An 18,701-nucleotide genomic window follows, 5' to 3' on the forward strand; every position below is an offset into this window, starting at 1 on the left:
ATCACCATCACACAGCTCAGGGTCTGGTAGATCCTTGGTGTATATTTGATGAAAGGATGGAGTGAGTGAGTGAGTTTGTTTAACTAACATGCCTCAGAATCACCCAGAAGGAGCGCTTGTTAAAATACTGATAACTGGGCCTCACCCTCGAATTTCCAGCCTAGTAGGACTAGGGTAGGACATGTGATTCCAAGGCTGCCAGCCCAGGGAACACACTTCGAGAGCTACTACACTAAACCACTGCTTGATTCTAAGCCTCTGTTGTAAAATTGGGGGAAACATACTCTTTCATCTTCTGGTAGCCACCATTCAGCTCTCAACTGCAGTGGGTCCCAAGAGCCCTCTGTGTTCCAGGTGCCAGGAGAAATATTTGAGATACTTACCCAGGGGTTCCTGTTATCAGCACCTGCTATGGTGAGAGAAGATCTCAGAAGGGATGCACACACTGCCAAGAGCTCTGATAGACTCAGGCCTTAGAGGAGGGAGCTCAGCCCAACCCCAGCTCTAAGCTTGCTGCCCAGAGCAGGTGGTATTTGAATAGGGCTTTGAGAGATGAATAGGAGTTTGCCGCAGAGAAGAGGGAGAAGGTCATTCCAGACAGAGCAGAGGCCACAGACATCAGTAAGCAGAAAGGTGTGGAATGGAGAGGAGTCTGAGTTGTGGGGGCACCTGGGTGGCAACAGTGGCTGAGGCTGGAAGTGGCAGTTGGCATGGAGCCATCAGCCAAGAATAGAGGTGGTGGGGTTGATGCTTTTGTGAATTCCAAGGAGCATTCTTTCCCCCCAAAGTCCTGGTGTCCCCACTCCTATCTTATTGCTTTTAAACTATTTGAATAATTATAGATTCACAGGAAGTTTAAAAGAAATGTATAGAGCCCTCTTTGAATCCTTCACCCAGCCTCTCCAAATTTAACATCTTGAATAACTAATACAATATCAAAGCAGTTGACATTGGTACAATCCACAGTGCTTATTCAGAATACACCAATTACCTGTGTGTGTGTAGCTGTGTGGAGTTTTGTCCACAGTTAAGACTGAACTGTGCCGCCACCATGAAACTCCCTCCGGCTACCCCTTTATAGCCACACCCATCCCCTCCCCCATCCCTCTGGCAACCACTAATCTTTTCTGGGTCTCTTACTTCATGAATGCTGTGTAAAAGGAATCACACAGTATGTGCCCTTTTGAGATTTTTCTCTCAGTTGAGAGTCATCCACATTTTTGCCTGTATCTATAGTCAGATCCTTACTGTTGCCGAGTTGTATTTGGTGGTGTGGTACCATTGATGAGTAGTCAGGTAGTTTCTGGGTTTGGGCTGTGCAAATATTCATGCTCTGAACATGCGTGAAAATAAGTTTTCACTTCTCTGCAATAAATGCCCAAGAATGCAGTTGCTTGCCAAAATATAGAAACAACCTAAATGGCTGTTGACAGATGAATGGATAAAGGAAACGTGGTGTAATATACACAATGGAATATTATTCAACCATAAAAAGAGGAAATCCTGCCATTTTGCAGTAACGTGGATGAACCTTAAAGGCATTATGTTCAGGGAGATAAAGCAGAAAGACAAATACTGTGCAGTATCACATGTGGAATGAAAAAAAAGTCAAACTCAAAGAAACAGTAGATAGAACGGTAGTTACTTGGGGGTGGGGAGAATGAGAGTGTTGGTCAAAGGGCACAAACTTTGAGTTATAAGATGAGTAAGTTCTGAAGATTTCACGTGTCACATGGTGGCTGTAGTTAATTCTGTATTATACACTTAAGATCTGCTAAGTGGGTAGATCTTAAACATTATCACCCCAAAAAAAGATAACTATTTGAGATGTTAGATGTGGTAATTGTGGTAATCATTTTACAGCGTATACATATTTCAAATCATTACATTGTACAACTTTAAGTATATTATGATTTTATTTGTCCCTTACACCTCAGTAAACCTGGGGCGGGTGTGGGGAGATGTTTCTCCAAGTGCCACTTACTCAACAAGTTGAGAGCATTATTATTTCAGTGAAAGGGTGTGCTGACCATTCTGTATTGTGTGTAGAAAAGTGTTTAGGAAAAAAAAGAAAAGAATACAATTGCATACTGTGTGGTAAGTCCATTTTTAGTTTTAAAAAGAACTGCCAAATTATTTTCCAGAGTGGTTGTACCATTGTACGTTCCCACTGGCAAGCTGTGAGTCATCCGGTTTCTCCACGTCCTCATCACTATCTGGTGTCATCGCCACTTTTCAGTTTAGCTATTCTCATAGGTGTGATGATAGCTCATCGTGGTTTTAATTTGCATTTCTCCAGTGGCTAATGATGTTGAACACCTTTGTGTTTCAGTGTTTGTATATTCTAGACACAAGTCCTTTGTCAGCTCTGCGGTTTGCAAATACTTCCTCCCACCAGTCATTAGTTTGGCTTTTCATCTTGTTAACAGAGTCTTTCACAAAACAAAAGTTTTTAATTTTGGTGAGATGCAAATTACAATTGTTTTCCCTGTATGGATCCTGCTTTTGGTGTTAAATCTTAGAACTCTTTCCTAGTCCTGAGTCCTGAAGACATTTTTTCCTAGAAGTTTTTCCTTTTTATTTTTTTTTAAGCTGCACCACTTGGCACGTTGGGATCCTAGTTCCCCGACCAGTGATCAAACCCATGCCTCTTGCAGTGGAAGCACAGAATCTGCACCACTGAACCACCAGGAAATTCCCCTCCTAAGAAATTTTTATTGTTTTAGATTTTGCAATTAAGTCCATAGTTGACTTTGAGTTAATTTTTTAAAGCTAGTTTTTTCATAGGGTGAAAGGTTTAGGTTGAGATTCCTTTTTTTGCCTGCCAGTGTCCAGCACCATTTATTGAAAAGGCTCCTTCTCCGCTGTCCCTTAAAGCAAAAGCTCATTGGAAGGGGAAATCAGCTGGGCACATTTGTGGGGGTCTATTTCTTTGTTCTCTGGACTGTCCCATTGATACATGAGCTCAGTGGGCTGTTTCTGTCAATTCCACGAGGTGGGTAGAATGTCCCATTTTATAGAGGGAGAGGGAAAACTGAGGCTCAACAAAGTGGATCCACGTGGGCGGGATCACTTTTCCAGGAACCTGGGCCTGTGTGATTCCGAGGGACCAACTCTGACCCAGCGCTGTGCTGCCTGTCCACAGGAACGGTCCCTTCAGGAGTCCCCGCCCCCGCAGTGACACTGGGAGGCTGTGATTCGGTGTTTCAGGCTCTCTGGCACTGGCAAGTGGAAAACTCTCACTTCCCCTCAGATTCCATCTCCTCCCAGCCCACCCCTCTCTCCCCAGGCTCCCTGATGCTGCTTTCTGTATCACTGGTCTCAGTATTTTTCATCTCTGACAGCCAGCCAGGTTCCAAGTTCTGCCAAACATTCCTAGCATACCTCAGCCCCTGAACCCCACCAGTGTTTCTCGTGGCTGGTCACCAGCCAGCCTTAGGAGGCCCTGAAGCAGGTTGGGCTGCCCCAGTGGCCTTTGGCCTCAGCTCCATTCCCCGTTTCCTGTCGCATAGTTGACATCCTGGAGCCTGTGGGACCCAAGCCAGGCATTCCAGCCTAGCCACAGACATTTCCCCCTTCGGGACTCCTCTGGCTCCTGCTGTCTTCTCCTGCAGGCCTTGACCTGCCAGATTCATCAGGTTTCCAGGAACTCAGAGACCCTCATATACCGAACCTGTCCTGCAGCCCATCTTAGATTTACTGGGAGACAAGAGGACAAGAGGGCCTGGACTTCATCAGCCATGTGGTGTGAGCGAGGGGCTTCACTCTGCCCCTAGGTTTGCTCACATGTAAAACGTCTGCCTCAGGGACTTCCCTGGCAGTCCAGTGTCAGGGCTCCACAATTCCACTGCAAGGGGGCACAGGTTCAATCCCTACTCGGGGAACTAGGATCCTGCATGCTGCATAGCACAGCCCCAAAAAGAAAAAAATTAGCTGTTTAGGAAAAAAAAAACTCTTAAGGCTTCCCTGGTGGCTCAGTGAAAAGGAATCCACCTGCCAATGCAAGAGACACGGGTTCGATCCCTGGTCCAGGAGGATCCCACAGCAGCGGAGCACCTAGGCCTGTGTGCCACAACTGCTAAGTCTGTGGCTTAGAGCCCGGGAGCCGCAACCACCAAGCTCACATGTCGCAACTGTGGAAGTTGTTTTCCTCTGCCGGTTCCATAAAGAGTGGTCTGTCAGTTGGGAAGCATTTGATATTTGTGGGGGTGGCGGGGTTGCTACTCGGGGTCTTCATTATGGTGCACAGGTTCTTGGTTGCTGTATGTGGACTAAGTAGTTGCAAGGCACAGGCTTAGTTGCCCCACAGCATATGGGATCTTAGTTCCTGGACCAGGGATAGAAACTGTGTCCCCTGCGTTGGCAGGCAGATTGGTATCTACTGGACCACCAGGGAAGTTGAAACATTTGACTTTAGACAGAAAACCTAACTCAAGAAGGCATGAGCATTAAGGGGATTTATCGTCATGTGATAATTCCAGAGGCAGGTGGCTCTCGGGCTGGTCAGTTGTGTAGGTTCTTCCTCAAGGACCTGACTACACTCATGACCCACAAGGGCTGCTGTGGCCCCAGGCCAAACCGGTGCCCTGCAGGAGAAGAGGGAAGAGCTGCTCTCTGTTTCTAAGGATGAAGGAACTCAGTCACTTACCCACCCCTGAACTAACCCCTGGCGAGGTCACGTGGGACCCGCACAATTGTCTTGTGTGCTTAGTTGCTCAGTCATGTCCAACTCTTTGTGACCCCATGGACTGTAGCCACACCAGGCTCCTCTGTCCATGGGGATTGTCCAGGCAAGAATACTGGAGTGAGTTGACATGTCCTCCTCCAGAGGATCTTCCCAACCCAGGGACTGAACCCAGGTTTCTCGCATTGCAGGCGGATTTTTTTTACCGTTTGAGCCACCAGGGAAGCTCAAACCCTCAGTATTTGCTCAAGTCATGTGGTCGAGGGTTGGCTGCCAGAGCAGCATCCGGACTCCACCAGCAGGGACAAAGAAGGTGGTGCCTCCTGGAGTGGCAGCCAACAATGGCTGCATCGTGTGTCCGCCCTTTACCCAGCCATCCTATAATGCACCCATCCCCAGCTCCACCCATCAGTCTCTGTAGGAGACTGACCGAGCACGCTGGAGCCCTGCCCTCAGGACTCCACATCTGTCTTGGTACTTTCCTACGTGGCAGAGTAGGAAGTTCAAAGCAAAGATCCTGGCAGCCCAGGCCTGCTTCTGGGGAGTTTTGCCCAGAGCTGTGCATGGTGAGATGCTGGAATGTCCTAGTTTCATCAGCTTGACCAGGATTTGGCAGTGATACAGATGGCCCCAAATGGGACATATTCAGCATCTAAAGAATGGTCAGCATAGGCCAGTCAGTTTGCACTGGGATGGGAAGAAGGCTTTTTAGTGAAAGAATTACATGAGTGAGCAAAGTACAGGTTTTGTTGATAGAAGACAGTTAGCTGAGAGATGAAGCTGAAGACATTTGTTCAGCTAAAGATAGTCCATCGAGGAATTCCCCAGTAATCCAGAGGTTAGGACTCTGTTCTTTCACTGTCAGGGCCTAGGTTCAATCCCTGATTGGGGAACTAAGATCCCACACCATGCTGCCAGAAATTGTCTGGGAGTCGCATGTAGTGCTTTTATTTCATTGGAATAAAGCAAGGGAGTCTGGGAAATGTAGTCTGATAACCCATCACATTGCTGCCACCAATGCAATTTGGATTCTGCTACCATGGTGGAAGCAGAGAATAGACATTGAGGGAAGTGCCTGTAGTGTCTGCCTCTTACAAACCTAGCAACTGCTGACCATTTTCCTGTAGCACTCAGGATTTGATTCAGGCGTTTTCAAAAAATGGAATAAACCCATCAACACTTCAACTTCCAGTAATACTGGAGTCACATTTTACCAGGAGGTTGGCTGGCTGCTAAGTCAGCCAGTAAGGTGAAGACTCCCTATGCTTTTTGTTTTTAAATAGCGTATAATTGCTTTACAGTGTTGTGTTAGTTTCTGCTGTTCTACACCACGCTGAGCTACCTGTGCTATGCGGCAGCTCCCCCCAGCTCTCTGTTCTGCGCTCAGTACTGTTCTCTCAAGTCATCCCACCCCCTTCTCCCACCACCCCCATGTCCCCAAAGCCGTTCTCTGCATCTGTGTCTCCATTCCTTCCCTGTAAACAGGTTCCTCAATATCCTTTGTCTAGATTCCATGTATGTGCATTAATATATGGTATTTGTCTTTTCTCTTCCACACTTCACTCTGTATGACAGACTCTACATCACTTGCATCACTGCAAACAACCCAATTTTGGTCTCTATCACACACACATATATACACCACATCTTCTTTATCCATTCACCTGTCAGTGGTGTCTTTTTTTCCTGGAGGCATTAGAGTTCAGGGCCTGGAGAAGTGGGGATAATACGTGTTTTCCTGGCAGGTGAGGAAAGATAAGATTTCAGAAAGTCCAGTGCACCTCTGCGGCACTTCTCTGCTGCCTGTATACGTGAAAGCCAGGAGCTCAGAGTTGGTCTTTGCAGAGACAGCCCTGGCTTTGGACTGGCAGGGTGACCCCAGAGAAGTCAGTTAACTTCTTTTGGATTTTGGGGGTGGGATTCCAGTTCATTACCCTCTCAAGTTTCAAGTTCAGGCACAGGAAACAAGTGAGGAATCACAGTATCAGCTTGATTAATGGAGGCTCAGTGACTCCTCCAAAGTCCACGGCTCGTGCCCATGGAATGCTTCTGGCTGCAAGTAACCAAACATTGTAGGAATTTGTTGTCTCCCAGAAAAGAAGGTTCAGAGGCAGAGCAGTTCCCAGGGAGGTTAATCCAGCACCTTGACAACATTATCAAGGGCCCAGTGGCTCTTTCTGCCCCCTCTCTTCCACATTCAGCATTGGCCGTGTTCTCAGACTGGTTGGGAGAGGGCAACAGCTGCAAGTGATGTCATATTTGGACCCGGCAACATCTGGTGAGGAAGAGAGGGCATCTTTCCTTGTCATCTCCCTCTGGAGCAGGGAGACTTTCCTCCACAAGCTCTGAGCAGACTTCCCCTGTCTCAGTCAGGTTATGCTGGTTAACAGACCTGAAAATTGCAGTGACTTAAGTCAGTGAAGGGGTTTCCCAGGTGATTCCACGATAAAGAATCTGCCTGCTAACAAGTTTGATCCCTGGGTCAGGAATATCCCCTGGAAAAGGAAATGGCAACCTACTCTAGTATTCTTGCCTGGGAAATCCCGTGGACTGAAGAAACTGGTGGGCACAGTCCATGGGGTTGCAGTCGGACACAACTGAGCAACTAAATAACAAGTCAACCAGGGTTTATTTTGCACCTACACTTCAGGTCCACCACTGAGTGGACCTCTTAGTACTCAGGCTCCTTCACAACTCGCTGATCTTCACACAGCCCCAACCAGCCGGTCTCAAAGGGCTGGAAGAGTGGCCCTGCCATGTGTTTGTCAGGTGAAGAATCAGAAGTACTTCATGGGAATGAAACTTAATAACTCAAATCCTCTCACATGTCCTCTGCCTTTCCTAACCAACCCCAGTCAGAGAGAGGGTTTCCACCATGCTGAATTCTGATCTGAGGTGGAATGGATGTTTGGGAGGCACCCACAGGCTCTGGGTTCACAGAGAATGTCTCTGGGACCCGAGGCCACAGAGAACCTTTGCCAGTCCCTCTGTTAAACCTCAGGCCTTGCCTGTGGCTCTGCAGGGCCCACCTCCAGGAGAATCTCTCTCTAGGAGACAGCTTTGTTTTTCCATCCCTCCACAACCCTGTGTAGTAGAAAATGTCATTTTTCAGGTGGGAAAACCACAGCTTAAACTGATGAGCACTTGCCCAGCCAAGGTCATGCAGCTAGTGAGGGATGGAGCTAGGGTTGGGCCCAGACCTGCCTTGTGCTGACTCCTGAGCCCTCAACCTCTACCCTGCAGCTCCTTCCTCCAGCAGAGAGCCAGACAGATTTGGTTTCGGCCCCTCAGCCAGTTGTATCACGTGTCAGTCTCAACGCATTCAGTCCTACAAGGAAAGACTTACTACAGTTGCCTCTTGACAGCTTGGGAAACTGTCGGGGCAAGGAAGTGACTGAACCTGGCTGGGCAGGAGGCCAAGGAGAGGTTTGATCCCCCAAGCGGCCCACTTCCAGGCCTCCTGGACCTACAAATGGCTGCCTTGTTTTGCTCTCTTCCATCAGAGAGAGAGGGAGCCCAACACCAGCCTAGGAGTAGGGGCTGCTGACAGCAGCTCACCCCATTTGGTCCCCGTGCTTGCAATGCATGGGGCGATTCCTAGTCAGGGATCTAAGATCCCACGTGCTGTGTGGTGCAGCCGAAAAAAGAAATGGGACTCTAGAGGAGCCTAGGTCCTGAGTGGCTTCTGCCCCCGCCCTTTCCCTGAAGACCCCACCTGGCCCCACGTGCCCTGCCGCCACCGGCTCCCTGGCATGCTTCCCGGACAGAGCTCATTCCTGACCCGCAGTTAATAGCACGTTTCCAGGCTTACTCATCCAGCCTCCCAGCCTCAAGGAGCCTCCCGGGTATTTAAAACCCCCAGCAAGCAAGTCTCGGCCTCAGGTGGTTTTTGACACACCAGCCCTTCACCCTGTGCCCGCCTGCTCTCGCTCCCCTGCAGGTACACGGCTGCCCCACACCCGCTGCTGTCTTTTGATCCCCACTTCAGCCACGACGGGACATCCAGCGGTGACTCCTCATCAGGCGGCCTGACCAGCCAGGAGAGCACCATGGAGCGTCAGAAGCCAGGTAGGGCCCCCCCAGGCCAGCCATGCCCGTGGCCCCACCCTGCATGACCCGTTACTCGCAGTGTGATGGGTGAAGCCCCTCCCCCTGTCAGTGATGGATAAAACATGAAAGCAAGCTGTTAGTGCACCATGTAAGGTTAGAGAAGGCACCTGGGAGAGCGGTAGGGACCAGTGAGCCAGATCCGTGTCCATCCAGACAGGGCATCAGCAGGCGGGATCTGCCATTGCTGTCAAGCAGGAGTTGGAGCACAAATGTGCAGCCCAGAGGAGGGGACTGCCAGGAGACATCTGAAAGTGGTCCTCTGGGGGCGGGGGGCTGAGTAGAACCGGCAGTGTCCTGACTGCTCATTACAGAAAGCCTTCGATGCTGTTTCTCAATTGTTATGCTGAGACACGAGCCCAAATCCAGAGCATCTCGTGTGATAATATAATCACAAAGTGAACACACCCCTGTTCCACACCCAGGGCGAGAGAGACATGGCCAGCCTCCTGGCAGGCCCCAGCCCCTCCTAGTCAGCACCCCCGAAGGCCACCACACCCTGTTTCTCACGGCCAGGTTTAGTCTTGCCTGGTTTTAAACTTCACGCATATGGAACGTAGATTCCCACTGGACACGCTGTGTGTGTGTATACATGTATGTGACTTCTGTGGCTCAGTACTGTGTTGGTGAGGGCCAGCCACATGACTGTCGCAGTGCAGTTCTGAGTAGTATATCCACTGTCTGAATGACCCACAATGTCTTACCCCATTCTAGCTTTGAAGGACATTTAGATTGGACCAGTTTGGGGTTGCTTAGAACAGTGCGGCCAGGAATATCCTTGTACCTGCCTTTTCTGAAGATGTGCTCACGTTTCTGCAGGGAATATACCCAGGAGTGGAATTGCTGGGGTATGCATTTAACTTTCTAAGAGATTGTCAAATCTCTTAGAGAGAGAGCGAGTTCTTAGCGGCTCCAGTCCTCCCCAGCCTTCCTCATTTCAGCCTTCCTGGTGGGCACACAGTGCGGCCACATTGTGTGTTTCATTTGCATTTTTCTGATGCCTAGTGAGACTAAACATCTTCTCATCTGTTTACTCTCCTGTGTATAAGTATTAATCACGGCATGTACTCCTTGGATGAATGTCTTCAACGTGATGTCTCCTAACAAAGCTGTTAGCCCTTTTAAACTGTGAGAACCAGCAGGTGATAGGTAGGTTCAGAAGAAAGAAAATCAATGCAGAATCGGAGGGTGCTAACGTCGGAGGGGAAGGAGAGGGAGATGTCCACACAGTGGGTGTTTGAGAATATCCAGGCAGTTCTCATGGGGGTTGACCATGTCTGCACATCACTGGCTACCCCCCAGGTGCTATGGGGCAAGGAGAGAGGCGCGTGCACCCTGTTCCCCAGGTGAGCAGCCTGGAGAATTCCTCAGCACCTCCACGCCATGGTTCTCTCCCTCTGTATGTGTCTCTTTTTCTTAAATTTTCTTCCCTCCTCCCTTCCTTTGTCTGTGGCTGCACTGAATCTTTGTTGCTATGCACAGTCTCTCTGGTTGTGGAGAGCGAGGGCTACTTTCCATTACAGTGCGCAGGCTTCTCGTTGCGGAGCACAGGCTCTAGGCACACAAGCTTCAGTAGTTGCAGCACGTGGGCCTCAGCAGTCCATGGTTCTGTTAAACCAGGGACAACAGTTGGACTTCAGCCAAGCAGGTTGCCCCCTCCCCGACCACACTCCCCCCAGGTCCGCTGCCTCCGGGGCCTGCAGACATGGCTCTCTCCTCCGCTCAGCACACTTGATCCCACCCGCAGGTCTGTGATCTCTGCTCCCAGAAAAAGAGAAACCTGTTGCTGGGAGATGTCATTACACCAGGGTGTAAGTGGGGAGGAAACTTCCCCAGCGTTCACTATTCACTATGGGCCCCAGATAAGGGGGTCACAGAAGCTCTCCGTGGGCCCTCCTTCCTTCCATCTTCAGTCCCCCACGGCCCTATTCCCCTCTCACCGCCTTGAGACCATGTAAGTTGGCCGACATTTCCCTGCACGCTCACAGATCAGGGTGATCTGTGCTCAGAAGTCGCCATAAAGTCCAGAGTGTATTCAAGCTCCAGGGTGGGGGGGATCCAGCAGAGGGGATGGACGTGGGGGAGTGCCCAGCCCTGATCAGATGACTGTGGTCACAGCAACAGTAGCACAGTTTCAGGTACTCCACATTCCCTTCTGTTTAATCATCTCAGGAACACAACAGAGGGGCCGCTGTGACCACCCCATTTTAGAAACGAGAAAGGTGAGGCCCTGAAAGGGTGTCCCTTGTCCGAGGTCCCGGCTGGTGAGTAGCTGCATTGAAATTTGGACCAGGACCTACTGGTTCTATAATAGGACCTCTCCTTAACCCATGCCTGCTGCATATACCACCATAGTCCCTCAACCACAGTGTGAGCTGAATATTAACTGGAAATAAGCATAGTTCCTGGAAAGTGATTTGTGGGGTCTGAGGAGGTCTCTGAACAAATCACATTTTAGGAGAGGCTAGAAGAGTGTGAGGGAGACAGCTGGGAGAACATTCCAGGGAAAGGGAACTGCTGAGCAAAGAACCCCGGGTGGCAAGGGGTCTGGTGTTGGAGAAAGAGGCCAAGGGGCTAGAGAAATGGTGGCAGGCGAGGCCAGGGAGGTGGCGGGGACAGCAGGGACTTTGTCCTTTACTCAGAACCACGGGGCTCAGCTCTTCTGAGCAGAGGGGGATGGGATCTAACTAGGTGTTCACAGAGTTCCTCTGGCTACAGATTCGCATGGGGCAGGGCCAGTGGAGGGGGAGAGGTAGGCAGGTTCTGGATACAGTTCTTTGGAGGTAAAGTTAGGATTTCCTGAGGTTCAAGGATGATAACTGGTTTCTGACCTGAGCAGCCAAAAGGACAGAGAAGACGAGAGATGGAGGTTTGAAGGAAGATAAGAAGCTGGCTTTGGCCATGTCCAGTAGTGGGTGCCTGGTAGACACTCCATGGAGGTGTGTGGGCAGCTGTATGTACAAGGCTGAAGTCGTGGGGAGATGTCCCACCAGAGACAGAAGTTTGGGAGCCATGGTGTCCTAGGTGGTAGAAAAGCTGGGTGTGACTGCCACGGGCTTGGCTCTCTGCAGAAACGTGGTCTGCTGGCATTTTCGGCCCTCCTCCCAGAAGACCAGTGCTTCCTGGGCATCTTGGACGCCTCCAAGGAGGAAAAGCATCTCTGGAGGGTGAAGCAGGTGGGCATAGTGGGCAGTGACACCCTCGACTGTGCAGTCAGGCGGCTCTCTCTGTGTCCCTGAGTGCCCTCCCTGGCCCTCCACGCCCACCTTCCCCAGCAAGAACATGGGCCCAGAGCCCCCTAAGGTTGCACCAGGGGCAGTGGTGTGTGTATGGTGGTGAACTCAGGCTCCGATGGGCCTGGTGGGAAGTTCTGAGTCAGCTGTATGACCTTGCCAATGACCTCATCTCTCCCAGCTTCAGGTCCTTTTTCTGTAGTGGACACCCTAAGTGTCTCTCCTTGCAGGGTGGTTTTGGGGTCCAGTGAGATCACACCTGTCCGGCCCCAGCACAGGACCCAGCCCATCGTTCAGAGAATGGCGACTCCAGCTTCCGGAGCGCTTATTCTGCACTGTTGCTAGCATTGTCGTCGCTGGGGAAGCGCAGAGAGGTTGCCAGGGTTGAGAGCATAGGCCTGAAGCTCTGTGTGACCTTGGACCAGTTTTTTAACCTTTCTGGGTCTTGATGTTCTCCTTCATCTATTAAACTGGTACTAATGTCCACCTCATAGTATCACTGGGTGGTTATAGCAAGGTAACGCAGGCAGAGTGCTTACAGTAATACTGGACACAACTTGTGCTTAGTAATAATTATTGTTATTATGAGTATTTTAACTACAGCACTGATCAAAAGTGTGAACTCTGGGGTTAGACCACTGAGGTTTGGGTCCTCTGTTAACGCATTGTGTGTTTGTAAGTTTGATAGATATTAATTAGCCTTCCATTTAGATTGTGTGTGTGTACGTGTGTTTAACTTCTGATTTTATGTTGGAGTATAGTCAATTAACAGTGTTGTGATAGGGCCTTCCCTGGTGTCTCGGTGATAAAGAATCCACCTGCCAGTGCAGGAGACACGGGTCCAATCCCTGATCTGCGAAGATCCCACATGCCAAGAGGTCACTAAAGCCATGTAGAACTACTGAAGCCCACACTCTAGAGCCCGTGCTCTGTAAGAGAAGCCCCTGCAGTGAGAACCCGGCGCCCTACGACTAGAGAGTAGCCCCTGCTCACCGCAGCTAGATAAAGCCTGTGCGCAGCAAAGAAGCACAGCCAAAAATCAATCATTTTTTAGAAAAGGAACGATGATGTGGTAGTTTCAGGTGGACAGCAGAGAGAGTCAGCCTTATACATGTATCCATTCTTCCCAGAGGTTGTGTGTTTTTTTAAGATCTGATGCTCCATTCAGGCACGTTGACCAGCCTTGGGAGTTTAGACTTAATTTACACCCATAGCAGCCATCATGATTTTAAACCTGTTTCACCTTTGAACCAGCCATTTCACTTAGAGAATTCTGTCCCAGACACAATTCCGCACTTGCTCAAAGTTGAATGTAGAGAAAAGGCCACCAAAATGTTAAGAAAAATTGAAAATAACCTGAATATCCATCAGTAGGAAACTGGCTAGATAATTGATGTCCATTCAATGATGGAAAACTCTGCAGCTGTTAAAAATAAGATAACTTGCAGTTCAGTTATGTGAACGTGTGTCATGAAGATACACAGCAAAAAGCAAGTGTCAGTATATTTATCTGTAAAGTGAGAGTTCAGTTGTCAGACAGTGCTTATTATGATTGTACTTCCATTTAACCAAAAAAGTTGTGCATGGTTAACCAACAAAGAATGCTACCTTGCATATATAAAGAACACTGTTCAGGGACTTCCTGGTAGTCCAGTCGTTAAAACTGCACCACCACTGCATGGGGGCCGGGGGTTGGGGGAGCAATTCAGTCTCGATCAGGGAACTAAGATCCCGTATGCCACGTGATGTGGCCAACAGAAAAAGAAAAAAGAGCCCTGCTCACCAGAAAGTGGTCAGTTCCATAGAAAAATTTATAAAGCATATGGACAAATGATTTATAAAATAGAAAATCCAGGTGGCCTAGAAGGACGAAAATACACTCAACCTCCTCTGAGGGTTGAGGGTTGTTATAATAAGGCTTCACTAAGTTAAGCTATGTAAAGCACTAGCATGGTGCCTGGCACTTAGTAAGTGCTCAGTAAATCCTCTGTTCCTGAGTGTTGCTAGACCCTAAGGCCTGAGTGGATGGGGTCATGGCCGTGTCATGGGCACAAGCTGGCAGAGGAATGGGACCGTCAAAGCCACACGTAGCGCCAGATGCTTCCGGTGGATGCCTGAGTCGCTTCTAACCACTGGTGTGTCTCCTGTTGCACTGCAGAGCCTTTGTGGCATGTGCCTGCCCAGGCCCGGCTCTCAGCCATGGCTGGAAGCAATGGGAGCAAGCACGCCTCCAGGCAGGACGCAGCAGGCAAAGATTCCCCCAACAGGCATTCCAAGGTGAGTCTGGGCCCCGCCTGCCAACCCTGGGGAGCCATGGCCACGGGAGCCAGCTGCCTGGCCCGCCCTGGCTGCCAGCAGCTGGACTGCTTCACAGCTTCACCTGGGCGTGCTCCTCCTCCGCCCACCTCCACTCCAGCAGAAGGGGCTACATGGCTAGTCTGGAGTTAGACCCAGCCATTGGTGCATCCTGGCTCCAGCCCCCACCATCCATCTCATCTTGAGCAAATCACTCACCCCTTCGAGCCACGATTTCCTCATTCCATCAGCCATGGTGGGTGTCTTCACCAGCTCCGGCTTCCCTAACTAAAACACCACAGACTGGATGGCTGATAAACAGCAGTTACTGATTTCTGCTAGTTCTGGAGGCTGGACAATCCAAGGGTGAAGCACAGGCAGATTTGGTGTCTGATGAGAACCTGCTTCCTGGTTCATGGACAGCCTTCGCCTCACCTCGTGTGAAGGGAGCTCTCTGTGATCTCTTTTTTAAGGATATAAATATATATATGGACTCTATAACCCCCTTCATGAGGACTGTATAAACATATATAGGATAAATACATGAAAATACATAGGGATTTGTAATCTCATTCATGAGGGCTCCACCCTCATAACCTAATCACTTTCCAAAGGCCCTCCCTCCTAATACCATCCCATCAGATTAGAATTCAGTGTACGCATGTTGGGGGACACAGACTGTTCAATCTTTAGCAATAGGTTAACTGTTTCCCAGGTGGCTCAGTGGTAAAGAATCCTCCTGCCAATGCAGGAAATGCGAGTTCAGTCCCTGGGTTGGGAAGATCCCCTGGAGGAGGAAGTAGCACCCCACTCCAATATTATTATCTGGAAAATCCCATGAACAGGGGAGGCCAACAGGCTACAGTCCACGGGGTCATGAGAGTCGGACACGACCGAGTGACTAAACAACAAACTGCCGTAACAGATAGTCCCCAGGTCCCAGTGACCTCACATAATAAAGCTTATTCCCCTCTAATGTAGCAATTCAGTGTGGGTGTTCAGCAAGCAGCTTTCTGCAGGATTCAGAAACCCAGGCTCCCTCCCTCTTGTAGCCTCAGGGCACCAGAGCCCTCTACCGGGCCCCTGCCTCTTTCCAGCAGTTGAGGGACAGAGGACGTTTTGTGGCTCAGACCTAGACAAATGGCATAAGTGACATCCACCTGTAATGTTACATTGGCCAGGAAGCTGTCACGTGGCCACACATCACTGCAAGGGGAGCTGGGGGATATAGTCCTGTGTGCCCAGGAAGAGACTGAGAACTTGGCAGTCTCTTCACATCCATTCATTCAGTGAGTGAATGATGAGCATGTACCATGGTCCAGGTACTGGGACCCCAGGGATGAAGAGGACAGGTAGGCCCCTGTGCTCACAAGGCTGACTTTGCAATGTGGGCAACAAGCAGTCGGCAGAGAAAGATTCATTATATAATGGTGAGAACTGATTCTTACTGCAAGAGAAAAAGTCCAGTTAAGGGAAAAGAGAATGTCAGGCACAGCTGCTTTAGGATGAGGTGGTCAGAGAAGGCCTTCGAGGAGGTGACCTGTAAACAAAACCGTGAAGTAAGAGGCAACCCAGGAAAATCATCTGAGGGAAGTGCATTACAAGCAGAGGAAACAGCAAGTGCAAAGGCCCTGAGAGAACAGTGCGCCTGGTGTGCTCAGAGCAGCGAGGAGGTCATTGTGGCTGGAACAGAGTGATCCAGAGAGAGGAAAAGGAGATGAAGTTAGAGACTAGAACCCGGAGCCAGATCATGCAGGGCCCCAGGGGCCATGGGGAGGACTCTGGCTTTTCCCTAGTGAGAAGGAGGGTTCTGAGCAGGGAACAGATGTGAATGGACATGAGTGTTCACAGCCTGTCCCTGGCTGCATGTAGGGCACAGCTTGCGGTCCGGGGATGAGGAAAGACAGACAGGAGGAGGGAGACAGGAGGAGGCTGCTGCCATGGTCCAGTGAGAAGCAGTGGCGGACAGGACCAGGGTGGAGTCTTGAAGGGAGGCAAGCTGGCAGGTTTGGATCTGTTTTGAAGACACAGGCAACAAGATTTGCCGTTGGACTAGATATGGGTGTGAGAGCAAAAGCAAGGTCCAGAGTGCCTCCACAGCTCTTGGGTAAGGACAGCCGAAACGACAGAGGTGCCCTTAGGAGACAAGGAAGAGGCGAATTCAGGAGGGAAGGCCAGGAGCTCAGCTCCAGACACACTGAGCTTAGTGCTGGCAGCACGTTACGTAAGCAGTGTCGTTTATCCCTCTGAGCCACCCCATGGAGCAGGGTTATTGTCAGCCCATTTCACAGATGTAGAAACTGAGGCACAGGGAAGTTCAATCAGTGGCCTGAGGAGAGCCAGAGTTCAAAGCTGTCTAGCTCCAGGGTTCACGCTCAGCTGTGAGGCGAACCCCAGTGGGAGGGTAGGTTGCCCCCCACCTGGAGTCTAGGAATGATGACACAGTTCTCCTGCCTTCCAGGGGGAGCCCCAGTACTCCAGTCATTCCAGCAGCAATACCCTCTCCAGCAATGCTTCCAGCAGCCACAGCGATGACCGTTGGTTCGACCCCCTGGACCCCCTGGAGCCTGAGCAAGACCCTCTCTCCAAGGGCGGCTCTAGCGACAGTGGCATCGACACCACCCTCTACACTTCCAGCCCCGGCTGCGTGTCTCTGGCCAAGACACCTCGACCGGCCAAGCCACACAAGCCCCCGGGAAGCATGGGCCTCTGTGGGGGTGGGCGCGAGGCCACTGGGAGGTCTCACCAAGCAGACCGGCGGCGGGAGGTCTCACCCGCCCCGGGCATCACTGGACAGAACAAGGGCTACCGACCGAAGCTGTACTCCTCAGGCTCCAGCACCCCAACAGGCCTGGCCGGGGGCAGCCGCGACCCATCCAGGCAGTCCAGGTAAGGCTCCGAATCTAGCCCTGGTTCTTCAGGGGTTCTGACCACCTTCCACATCCCCTACAGTCCTGATGGTGGAGCTCCCCTCCCCAGAAATATGCTCACAGATGGATGTGCTCACACATTAGTTTGCTTACAGATCTGGGATACCATGGACCACCCCTGACTACCCATCCACTGGCCTTTAAGGATCTCAGTAGAGGAAGGAAAATCCTTGACTGTCTGTGTCTGGTTCACTCTGACCCTCAGTCTCTTTCCTTTTTCTCTTTCCCAAGACCAGTAGTTTCTATGCCTACTGGGAGTCACACACTCTTTCTATTAGGAGTGCATTTGGCTGAAGGTAATAGAAAACCAGACCCACAGAGGCTTGAGCAAATAGAGATTTAACAGTTCCCCATTGGGAAGTCCAGGGAGGGCAGAGCTGGGCTGGTACAGCAGCAGCTCAGGGAGGGCCTTGAGGCCTGGCACCCTGTGTCTTCCTGCTCCGTCGTCGTCCTCATACTGGCTGCGACTTCCTGGTCTCCAGATGGCTGTGGTGCCCCTGAGAGGCCTGGGGGCAGAGAACAGAGGGAAGAGGGTAGCATCCTTGTTGCTCCCTGACTGTGGAAAAAGCAAAAGCTTTCCCAGAACCCCTTCCACAGGCAATGTCACCTGGCCACGTTAGCTGCAAGGAAGTCTGGGGAATCTTGGCCTAGCCTTCCAGCCTCCATAGTAAAGGGCAGTGTGGACCCCAGATGGTCTCCACTGGAGGGCTGTTCAACACACATTCCCCTAACCTACTGGGCAGGGCCTGAGAATGTGCATTTGTACAGGGTTCTGTGTCGGTGCTGATGCGGTTGGTCCCCAGACCGTGCTTTGAGAACCACTGGTAGAGAGGCAGACGGGAATAAGTGAGAACGAGCAGGCATTGACTAACCAACAGCCTGGAGTCTATACCGCGTGGGCGTGCGTGTGTGCTCAGTAGCTTCAGTGGTGTCTGACTCTCTGTGACCCCATGGACTGAAGCCCGCCAGGCTCCTCTGTTCATGAGATTCTCCAGGCAAGAATACTGGAGTGGGTTGCCATGCCCTCCTCCAGGGGCTCTCCCTGACCCAGGGATCCAACCCGTGTCTCTTAAGTCTCCTGCATTAGCAGGCAGGTGCTGTACCACTGGCGCCACCTGGGAAGCCCGTGCACCACATACACTTGAGAATCTGATGAAAGCCACGAAGTGCCTCTCGTAACCGTCATCCTGCCGTCACAGAACTCAGCCTGATCCAGGGACCCTGTGAGGTCTATGGCCCCGGGCAATGAGTACAGTGCTGCAGCCCCCAGTGTGGACCGCGAAGTGTGGGTCCACCTTCCCAGGTCCACAGTGTGGACGCCTCCCTTCCCTCCCCTGACCGCACCCGAGCAGGGGCCAGGACCACCTTAGGGATCTTCATCTCCCTTGGCTTCCTGACACCTTGGCCAGTGCCCAGACCTGAGCCTCTCTCTGCACAGAACACACACACCTG

The 18,701-nt window shown here is 50.9% G+C and overlaps 1 protein-coding gene across 1 annotated transcript in view; it reads left to right on the forward strand.

The window, feature by feature from the left end:
- SIPA1L3 (signal induced proliferation associated 1 like 3) overlaps positions 1-18,701 on the forward strand; it is a 252,106-nt gene that overhangs the window by 191,806 nt on the left and 41,599 nt on the right. The window contains exons 13-16 of the mRNA XM_052655519.1: positions 8,625-8,752; positions 11,863-11,967; positions 14,183-14,301; positions 16,781-17,208. Coding sequence (XP_052511479.1) covers positions 8,625-8,752; positions 11,863-11,967; positions 14,183-14,301; positions 16,781-17,208 — 780 coding nt within the window. The remainder of the gene's footprint in view (positions 1-8,624; positions 8,753-11,862; positions 11,968-14,182; positions 14,302-16,780; positions 17,209-18,701) is intronic.

Source organism: Budorcas taxicolor, chromosome 18, assembly GCF_023091745.1.
Source record: "Budorcas taxicolor isolate Tak-1 chromosome 18, Takin1.1, whole genome shotgun sequence".
Taxonomy (NCBI): Eukaryota; Metazoa; Chordata; class Mammalia; order Artiodactyla; family Bovidae; genus Budorcas; species Budorcas taxicolor.